The sequence below is a fragment of the Drosophila nasuta genome, chromosome 2R, assembly GCF_023558535.2.
Source record: "Drosophila nasuta strain 15112-1781.00 chromosome 2R, ASM2355853v1, whole genome shotgun sequence".
In the NCBI taxonomy this organism is placed as follows: domain Eukaryota; kingdom Metazoa; phylum Arthropoda; class Insecta; order Diptera; family Drosophilidae; genus Drosophila; species Drosophila nasuta.
This window is the reverse complement of record NC_083456.1, coordinates 13,394,506-13,405,166: the sequence shown is the minus strand read 5'-3', so window position 1 is coordinate 13,405,166 and position 10,661 is coordinate 13,394,506. Positions and strand designations below refer to the sequence as shown.

The 10,661-nt window shown below is 39.0% G+C and overlaps 1 protein-coding gene across 3 annotated transcripts; it reads right to left on the bottom strand.

The window, feature by feature from the left end:
* Window positions 1-7,597: 7,597 nt before the first annotated feature.
* Window positions 7,598-9,664, bottom strand: LOC132786945 (probable cytochrome P450 28a5). 3 transcript variants are annotated; one of them, XM_060793724.1, is made up of 6 exons: window positions 9,399-9,663; window positions 9,098-9,344; window positions 8,930-9,034; window positions 8,322-8,871; window positions 7,853-8,119; window positions 7,598-7,791 (listed from the first exon to the last, which is right to left on the bottom strand). In XM_060793724.1, the coding sequence occupies exons 1-6, from the start codon at window positions 9,584-9,586 to the stop codon at window positions 7,625-7,627; spliced, it is 1,524 nt and encodes a 507-aa protein (XP_060649707.1). In that variant the 5' UTR covers window positions 9,587-9,663; the 3' UTR covers window positions 7,598-7,624. The 3 variants fall into 3 exon arrangements, with proteins under 3 accessions (XP_060649707.1, XP_060649708.1, XP_060649710.1); XM_060793727.1 differs by lacking the exons at window positions 7,598-7,791; window positions 7,853-8,119 and having other exon boundaries at window positions 8,595-8,735; window positions 8,785-8,871; window positions 9,399-9,664; XM_060793725.1 differs by lacking the exons at window positions 8,930-9,034; window positions 9,098-9,344; window positions 9,399-9,663 and having other exon boundaries at window positions 8,322-8,735; window positions 8,785-8,801.
* Window positions 9,665-10,661: the final 997 nt, after the last annotated feature.

Here is a 10,661-nt window from a genome sequence, read left to right as displayed (position 1 = left end):
GGCGTAAACGCTTTTCATAAATGCAACCGAAAAATATGCCGACGGACGAATTGCCGCTTCAGTCGCTGTCGCTGTCTCAGCCTCAGTCTCAGTCGCTGCTTCGAGTGCCGCTTAGCTTGTTAGTCAAATAAGCCAGGAGTCACCCCGCTGGCAGAGCAACAACAACAACAAGCGAGCAAGCAAGCAAAACAAACAAGTAAAACCAGTTTTGCTTGAAGCCGACAGCGACGTCGACGCTGCTGCCGCAAGCGCTGCTGCTGCTTCCTTCCTATTTGGTTAACGTTAACGAGCCTGTTTGCCACCTTGTTTGAACCTAACCTACCATAATAAACGTTAGCCAACCCTCACGGCACCCGCACCCCGCTCTGCTCTGCTGCACTTGCTGTCTGTGGTGGTTGCCGCTAACTTTACTGGTTGGCCCGCCCCAGTCATAGCGTTGTCTCGCTCTCGCACGCATTTGCTCATGCGCTTGGCTATTTGGTCGCTCTTTGCTCAACGGGCAAACAGGTTTCAGTCTGCACGTTTATGGGCAGCACTGGTCAACAATTGACGCAGTGGGCGTGACGCAGCTCGATTGTGATTGGTTGCTGCCGCAGTTAATGGCAATTTGGGTAGTGAACGGCAGCAGTGGGTGAGTGGGAGAGAGAGTGAGAGAGAGACAGAGAGGGAACAACATTGAGCTTTGCATTTGCGACGACATTTTAAATGGAAAACGTTTTGCTTTTGGGGTTTTTATTACGAATAGACGAGAGCATGAAGAGAATGTATTTTCATTTTGATTGTTTCTATTTTCGGGTTAGCCAAGCGTTGCCATCAGGAAGCTGTGTGAGTGTGCGTGTGAATGTGAATGTGAATGTGTGTGAGTATGAGTGTGAGAGTGAGAGAGGGACAGCGCATGGCCTGGAGAAGTGCAAATGTGGCAGATTAATAGCACAATTGGAAATAGCAGCGTTTTGTCAGTTTGAGTTCACAAAGCGACGGCGTAGCAGAGGGCAAAGCTACGTCTTAGCCTGTGGTCCACTTTCCTCTGACTTTTCCTAATGCCCATTTTCAGCTCCTCCATGTGCCATTCATTGACAGCAGCAGCAGCAGCAGCAGCCACTGCGAGAGAGATATCTCTATTAGCGCTAACGCAAAATGTTCGCTGCTATCTCTTGAGCCAGGCATTCTGGCAGCCAACGATAAGATATTTCCCCCCATCCCTCTTGCATTTCCTCCCACTTGGCCATGCAAATGTAAATTATTTTGTTTAGCGTCCTCTTCCTGTGTGCTGTGCGCATTGGCATCTTTCTAGCCAGGTTCACTTAAAGGTTAATTGACAGTTTTATTGCCCAGTCTCTTGGCCTTGAGCACGTTGCCCATTTGCCCACTTGCCCACTCAGGTGGCTTCGGCTTCGACTTCGACTTCGACTTGAGCTTGGAATGCCGCGACTTGATTGTGAAATGTATCCCGCATGAATGGCTAGAATCTCGCTCCGCTAAGTTGGCATGTGCCATGTGTATTCACCATACGCGACTCGTACTCCACTGGCAGGCAGAGAAATGTTCGTGGAGCCTATTTGATTACTTCTAGCTTTTACTTGTTTACAGCAAAAAAACCAAAAAATTAATCACAAAAATTCAATTTTGCACTTAAAGCTGTACGCTTTTTTGTTACCAAAAGTTTGCGAAAATCATGGCCAACAATGAAACGCGCAATTACTGCATATTCAATTGGGCGCGTGATCCGACACACAGCGACTGATTATACACGGAGAAAAGCGAATGACAGCTTTACAATTTATTATTACATTGGATAAATTATGTCTATTTAGTGGATTAATCATTTTATTTTAAAATTTTAACGATTTTAAAGTATGGAATATTTACTTTCATTCTTAATTATAATATTTTTCTCAATAAAATAAATTGCTTTTAGATATTTTTAAGCTTCTTAAGTAAATTAAAACTTTATTAAATGAATAACACATAAAATCCTGAAACTTTTGGAAATGTCAAATTTTAATTAGAAATGGAATAATGTCAAGCCAATTGGTTTGTACACTTAAAAGCGGTTAGAAAAATTATGGAGTAAACATTTTAAGCTAAGCGTCAAGGAGCTTATTTTTTATGAGCCTAATGTTCTTTTTTAAAATAATTTTTTCTTAAATATTTATGTAGCCGATTGATAATACAAATTATAAGACACCGACTAACTCAACTCTTTCAACTTAAGCATATTAATAATGAAACTAAAGAAAAACATAATGCAGCAGATTCTATATATCTGCTATATATTTTACTCTTTAAACTCCTATTAAATCCAATGTAAAATATTTTGAATATATGTTTTTGCGAGTGTAATCAAATCTACATACAAAGTCGTAGACAGACACGGAGAGTCAGATGCAAAAGGACTTCTCAAGTCACGACGCATCGTCGTTGTAGGCCTTGTAGCCAACTAATTGGATTTCATTTGAACAGCAACAGCAACAACAACGGCGACGGCAACAGCAGCAAGAGGCAACGGCAGCAAGAGGCAACGGCAACAGCGGGCAACAATTGCCATAATAAAAGAGTAACAACAACAATAATAACAACAACAACAATAACAGCAGCAACAACAACAAAGGTCTTGACTTGGGCAATTGCAATGCAATTTTAATGCAAAGCGAGAGGCGGGCCACATTTTTATTGCAGTTTTTTTGTTGTTGTTGTGTACTTTTATTTCAGTTAATAGCAGGCAGCAGCAACAACAACAACAACGAAGAGAAGAGAAGAACAATAAATGCAACAACAGCAAACGAGAAATTGGTGCTTGGTATGAATACAGAATGAGGCCAAGATGCCACCACAATGCAGGGCATTGGAAGTGTCTGCCACAAACTCTAGATGGAGGCAGAGAATGTCCTGAATTAGTATGCAGCAGCATACTGCAGTGAACAGGAGCAAAAGCAGCAGCAGCAGTTGCCCCACCTTCGTTACCATTTTGCAGGACTTGCCACTTGACTTTATTGGCAACTTCATGGAATATTCAGCAGGAAAGTTCTGCGCAAGTGCTTCGAAATGGCGACGGCAACGGCGACTGCGATGTTGAGTCTGTTCTTGCCTCTTTCTGCTCTGTTGCAGCTTCATTTCGTATGCATTTTTATTTAGCTCATATACAAATGGTGGCATGATGGGCAAAAAGGGGGCGTGTGGCACAGCGCAAATGTCACTCCAATTGCCAATACTGATTATGGTTGTCCCTGTTCGTCGTCGCAAATTTTATGTGCGGTCAGGTGAGCGCTATTATTGGTGACAGTTTTACCTTTATGCCAATGTCTTTCAAATGCCCACGAATCCAGACGGCATTAGAGTCTCCCTCTCACTCTCTACTACTGACTTCTGACTTCTGACTTTCTATCCTTCTTTCTCTGTCTGTCCCATTTAAGTGATTTCCCTCAACACGTGAAGCACTTTCTTTGAACTCTAAGCTAAGCCCTAGGCCATTGTGTATTTGCTGCTTTTCTCTTACGAAATTCTTTTCGCCTGTCCACACTTGACTTTGGTCTCAGCTGAGGTGGCTTCGAGTTTGGGGTTTGGGGCTCTATGCGTGATTTTGTTAGTGAATTGACCACACAATTTGCTAACCGATAAATTAACACATTAATTATTTAATCCACATTGCTTTGCGAGTCTGGGCGAGTGTGTATTGATGTGTGTGTGTGCGTGTGTGTGCTGGTGTGTGGGCGTCTGAAAGTTTTTGCCTTGAGGGCGGACTTGTTAAGCTTTGGCCGAATCGAAGACGATTCTCACAACGCACTGATTTTATACCATCGAGATAGATGGAATTTGTGAGATGAGAGGTTTTGCCCCAAGCTGAGATTATTGAATTTTCGTGTTCGATGAGCACAAGTAAAATTCTTTAACATGTAATACAAAAAATGTAGTAACAAATATTTTTGTTGCTCATTTTAATCGAAAGCTGCTAAATTAAACAAATTAATTTAATATTCATACTGATCTTACTAATTGTTGTATGAAAGTTCATTATAAAAGTACTACACAACATACTATGAATATACATGTATGTACTATACTATGAGACAAATATACAACATACTATGAAACAAATACTAACTCTAAAGATAAAAGTTTGAAATACTATGATATATTCCAAAAGGAATATAATACACATATAATATTCTTTCGATTTTGCTTATATCATGAAAGCAAAACACTTGAAGTAAAGTGCACTAAATGAAATCGGCTGTGTCTGAAGCTTGATGATTATAATATGTATGTATATTTTATATTTCATTTTAGACTTTTGTGATATTCTTTTTAATGATTTTGATCTCTTGCTTACTACTTTTTAATGCCCTTGTACTTTTTTTATGCCCGTCTGAACTCAAACACCACGCACAATATTCGATTAAAAGAATGCCCGTGCTCATAAGCATTCAGAGATAGCGGTTAATTGCCACAAAATGCTGCCAGTGCTTTTAATTCAAGGGGAGCACAATACTCGTAACATTACCAGAGTGTGCTTAATTAATTTCGCACCCACTCTTTGCAGGATCCACTGATTTTTATGAGGCCGCACCCACACTTCCATCCATTTAAACCCACACACACACACACAACTATAGACATGCATATTGTATGGTATATGGGCATTTTTAATAAGTAACCGATTTTTTTCACGCATTTTTGCCGCAGCGTTTGCTTGTTGCTGGTGGCACCCTTCGTTATTGCCCCTTGCCCCATGACTCAACCCCACCAAACTCACTCCCCTTTGTGGCTCGCAATGCCATTTGCCCCTGGACAATTTTGTGCGCGCCATTTTGGTCGTTTTATAAATTAAATATGCCTTCGCGCAATTCCAGCCAGCGATTGTTAAAATACCCTGTTCGAAATAAGCAAGGGAATTATTGAAAGAGAGTATGCTAAATTATGGAAGTTTAAAGATATTCTGCAATTTTATTTTTATTTATTTAATGATTTTACAATCGCCACACGAAATAAAGATATTCAATACATCATTTAGATTTAATAATTTAAAAGCATGAATCGTTTTACATATAACTAAATTTTATTATTATTATAATGAAAATCGTCACCAATGTTATTTATATTACTACTTTTATTAAAAACATAGACCGATAAAGATGATTGTTCTATTTTTGTATAACAAAAAAAATCATTTACCAAAAGATAAAATATGTAATTATTAATTATAAATAGAGAGATGCTGTACTATAAGGTAATTGTTTGACAAATCGGGATGTATTTTGTAGATTATAATTTAGTTCTAAGTAACGAATAATAATATATAAATAACAAATATTTAGATATGCTATATGTAAGAAGTTTTTTTTTTATCATTCTACTGCTTACATTTAAGTCTGTATTTTTTATAGGGTATGCAGATTGTCTATGCAAAGAACTGTTGCTAACTTTCTTGCTTCTGTTGTTATTTTGGCTGCCACAAACGCAAATGTGGCACAGTTTCTGAGCCCGGTTAAATGGATTAAAATGGGGCTGCTGTTGTTATTGTTGTTTGGCCTTTGTTGGCGGTGTTATTGGGTGTGTGTTTGGTGTGTGTGTGTGTGTGGCACTTTTGGGTGTTTCGGTGCTTGCCAAATGTGCGACACGCCGTTAAGCAGTTCATTTGTAGGCAATTTTCGTATGATTACAAACAATTTCCGTGGTGTTTGCTCGGTCTGAGTGCGTGCGATTAGCTGGAAAAATTTATGGATCATACTTAGCCACATTTACAAGGGGGTAGCCATGATTTTTATTGCCTCAAGTGGCTATGTTTTGCAGAGAGTGTGCAGAGAGGGTTTTTGGGGAAGGGGAATATTAAACTGGGGTGCTTGTACGATATGTGCATGATATGTGTGGTTCATAAATTGCCAAACGTAGCGGGGACAGAGTTATGTTAGTATACTTGTATGGTGGCTAAAGGCTTATAAATTTTGGCACAATCCGCTAATTTGTATAACAACTCAGTTAGCCGTGGCGAGTTTTCAAATATTTTTAACTGCTTTTTGACACATAAAACTAATTAAATCAGACGCGATCGTAAAAAAGAACGTCGAGAGATATCAAGCTTTCAACGACACATACTTATGAACGCCCCCATAAAAAGTCTAAACAAAAGAAACCACAAAACAACAGAGACATTATGCATTTAAATTCATATATTTACGTTAAATATTTTGAGAAAGTAAATTATAACATTAAAAGCTTAAAATATCGCATAAAAAACGGTCGTGAAAAAAAAGCAGTTCAGTTTCGATCATAAATCGGAACTCAAAGCATTTCGACATTGATGTCGACGATTTGCATATGCAAACGTGCTTAAACCAAATGCATTATAATCGCTCAGTGGGATATATAGTATTCATAAAGCAAACACCTTTCGAGAGAGTGAGAGAGAGAGCGGGAAAGAGAGAGCATTTAGCAGAGTGAGAGTCTTATCTCAACTACCCAAGTTAATTGCTTAATCTGTGAACGCAGCCGAACCTCAATTCTTGGCTCATCTTTAGTGCATTAGAAGAGAGACACTTCCCACCTGTGTGTGTGTGTGTGTGTGTGTTATTATAGTACTGTGGCCTTTTGTCTTTACCTTTGCCTTTTACCTGTCTAGTGACTGAACTGTGCTCTGCCTCGTGCTCGTGCCTTATGATGATGATGATGAGTCATGGGCCGTGGTTTCGGTTTTTGGGAACGCAATTTGCTTATCGACAAGACGAGAAATGCGTGTCTCCTGCCGGCGGTGGCTTCAATAATTTTATAGCCCACGTTGAGGCAGCAACTTTGCTGCAATCAATTAGCATTGTGACCTGTTTTCTCTTCCCTTCCCCCACTTCTGTGTTCTCTCCCTTCATCATCTTCCATTTCTTATCAGTTTGACGCGCTTGTTAATGAACGATCGAGGCTTTCCTCTCATATTTTGATACATCGATTCTCAGCCTTTGTTGCTGTTGCTGTCGATGTCGATGTCGCTGTTATTGGCAGTTTCTTAAAAGCTTTTTGCTTAATACGCATTTTAAATGTTAATTAAAATGTGTTTATTTGCTTAGCCAGCTCATTAACCGTTTCATTTCATTTGCATAAACAAAACGAAGTATGACAAATTCAGGAACTGCTGCAAACTTCTTTTTTTTTAAGCGAGATATTATAAATGATTTTCTGCAAAAAATGCAGCAATCGCAATCATTTTTCAAATACAAGGAAGCGACTCGACTTCTTCCGTGTAACAAATGAATATTTTCATTTTTTCTGGCCGCCTTTTCCCAAAACAATTAAAAATCGCAATGCCAATGGATTGGAGCTGGCTTACTGTCTAGGCAAAGGAGACTTCTGCTGAATGTATCTCGTTCATCATCCGAAATGCATTTTAGTTGAAATTAAAAAATATTCCCTACCCTGCAGACTTTGAATCACAGTTCATTAATTTAAAATGCCCAGCATCAGGAACTGAGTCTCGACTGAGAAGACGTTGTTGTTGCTAAAAAATTTAGCAAAGGTAAACACGACTCTAAACACAGACCTGGCTGACTGACAGCTGGAATTTGTTGTGTGGTAGTACAATAAAACACAGACTATATACAAGCGATAAGCTCACCTTTAATCTTTCAAAATATATGTTACTTTACTTGCGCTCTTCAAAGTCCAGCCAAATGTCTCCTTGAAGCTTAGGGAGGAAGCTTGAGCTATCAATTATATTGTCCTTACGTGTCTTTGGATTGATTTTGACATCGAAATTGTTGATCACCTCAACAAGAGCAGCTTTGATCTGAGTTAAAGCGAAGCGCATGCCTGGAAAAGTCAATAAAGTATTGTAGTTATTGAACAAATAGTAATAGCTTTAATTACGCACCTATGCAGATGCGAGGACCATCTCCGAAGGGCATAAAAACGCCACGATCACGATAGGTTTTGGCTGCATTTGGTTCCATAAAGCGATCGGGTTGAAAGTGTTCGGGATTGGTAAAGTAATCCTCGTCCTTCATGAAGCAACCGTGAGGTACAACGACAACGGTGCCCGGTTCTATGGTAACCGTTGGACCCTTGCCATTGGACAGCTCAATGCGCTTAGTACACAGCTTGTTGGATGCAATCAGAGGCGGGAAGAAGCGAATGGTTTCTACATAAAATAAAAAAATGTATTAAAAACAATATAGAAAAAGTATTTCAACAAGTAAGAAAGCTACAATCGAGTGTGCTTCTCTGTGAGATAGTTGCTACCTGTTCTTAATAAAAGAAAACAGTGCGGTATAACAAAATTCTTAAATATGGTATATTGATAAACATAGTGTACTCAAATGAAATTATATATGCTAACTCACCCTGCACACAAGCGTCTAAGAAGGGCAAGTCGTTCAGTTTATCAAAGTCAACGAAGCCTTGATTGTTCAGATTCGCTTGGATCTCATCGCGCAATCGTTGCTGAACTTTGGGATCACGACCCAAAAAAAGTAAAACGTGAGCCAGCACTGTAGCTGTTGTATCAAAACCATCGAGGAGAAAGGTCATCGAATAAGCCGTTAACTGACGAGTGGTTAATTTATGCTTGTTGCCCAACTGCATAATGTAGTCCAAAAAGTCAACACGATCAAATTGTTTGCCAATGTCAAGTTGTTGCTTGCGTGTATCGATGGCAGTCTCTACGAGGCTGACAAAGAATTTCTCGACATCCTTGGGAATAAAACGTAGTTTACGGATTTTGCTTAAGATCGGAAACATAGCGAATATCATGGTGTTCAATATAAAGGTCAACGACTGATCGAATATATTCTTCATTTTGTTCATAATGGGAGTTGGATTATCGCTGAAGCTCTTTGCGCTGAGTCCCAGGACACAATCGGTGACCATTTCCGAGGTGTAGCACATGCTGAGCTGTTAATTATAAAAATTAGTTAAGAAACCGCAATTCTCAACTGTTTATTTCACTTACATGCTTGCTATTGAGGCCATCGGGTGCTCCAATGCGAGACTGCTTGCGAATGTATTCGGTGAGCTTGTTGCACACTTGGTTGGTCACCGGATAGACTGTTTTGATCTAAGGAAGAGAAAAGACTCACTAATAAGTATGAATATAATAAAACAATAAGGTATTGCTTACCCGACTCATGGTCAATCCGGGAGTTATGTCCGTTCGACGCTGCTTCCACTGCTCGCCCTTCATGGTGAACATGTTGTTGGCCAGAATGTAGTCGGACTTCTCGTCGACCGCATTGGCCAGCTCATTGTCATGGAAGCTCTTGAAATCAGCTACAAAAACACGATGTGCCAGCTCTGGATTGAGCACCAGCAACTGTGGAGCTCGGCCAAGGAACATGCCAACCATATCATAATCCTGCTTGTATTTGCTGCAAGCAAGTGGATTAGCCAAGTCCATACAAAAGGATCAGCTAGCAAATTACCGATAGATATCCTGCATATCATAGAAGGAATGTCGCTTCAGTGTGTACATGTTAGGAAAATTGCCAGTTAGTGGCTTTGGACTGGGACCCGGCACCTTACGCTTCCGCCAGTAGCCGAAGGTCCAGGTGAGATACTGATAGCCCAGAGCCACCAGCAGAGCCAAAAGCGCAAATGTCATCAACGTCATCTTTGTGTTGATCAGCAACTTGCGAACAACCTTTCAGAGTGCCGTTTGTTGGTCTACTGCAGCGTCGACTGCTTTTATATTTGTTTTCATTTCAACTGAGGCTCTGCTTCTTACTTAGGTCAGTTTCCTGATAAGCTGCAGTTGATAATGAGTTTATCAGCCATTGGCGTTGTATGCTGCTGAAATTGCCAGTTGGTCTGTTGAAATCAGACAAACATTCTATAAAGCTAATCAGCAATTATATCCCATTAAATATTATCATTCACAGCAAAAACTGCTGCTGTTATCAAAGTGATAGAGCGGCAAGTAGGAGAGCGATTATTTTTTTAATTTTCTGCATTTTACAACACTGAATACGAGTAGTTCTATTCGCTTTAGATTGTAGAGAGATTTGGTTGTCATGCTGCTCACCAGCTTTTTTGCGATTTCATACTGATATTTTCTTGAAGCCCTGCGAGCGGAAAAAGTAATTTCTCTGCGCAATTATTAGCAAAATTTCGTAAGCCGTTTTACTTCTTGGCAATAATAAACAAAATAGTATTTGTTCACGGTAATATAACGTGTACTCTAAATTCAAAACAAAGAAGCAACAGTCTTCTGATAATGCCATAATCCCATATCAATAGAATAATGTGAATTGCCCATGTTGCACTAGTGCTGGGTATTCAGTTGAGATTTGTACTATTTCTTATATTAAAGGAGTCATGTGCCAAGAATAATAAACAAAAAATATATAATATATAAAAAAATATACGTACATATATACAATAAGTAATAACAATAAGTAAAAATTTACGTATTGTGCTAAATATAATAAAATGACAATTCAAAATATAATTTTCAAAATCAAAATGAATAACAAAAACATTAAGCAAAATGTTTCTTAAATATAAGTATACAATAAATAAAGAAGAATTGTACTTCAAAAATATAACTAAATTAAAAATAAATAATTTCGTAAATACAATTATATACATACTCTGTATTATGCACACTGTGCGAAACAAGTACGAAACCTACAGTCGAGTTTGCTCTACTGTGAGATACTCGGTACACATTTTGAATAAAAGCAAAA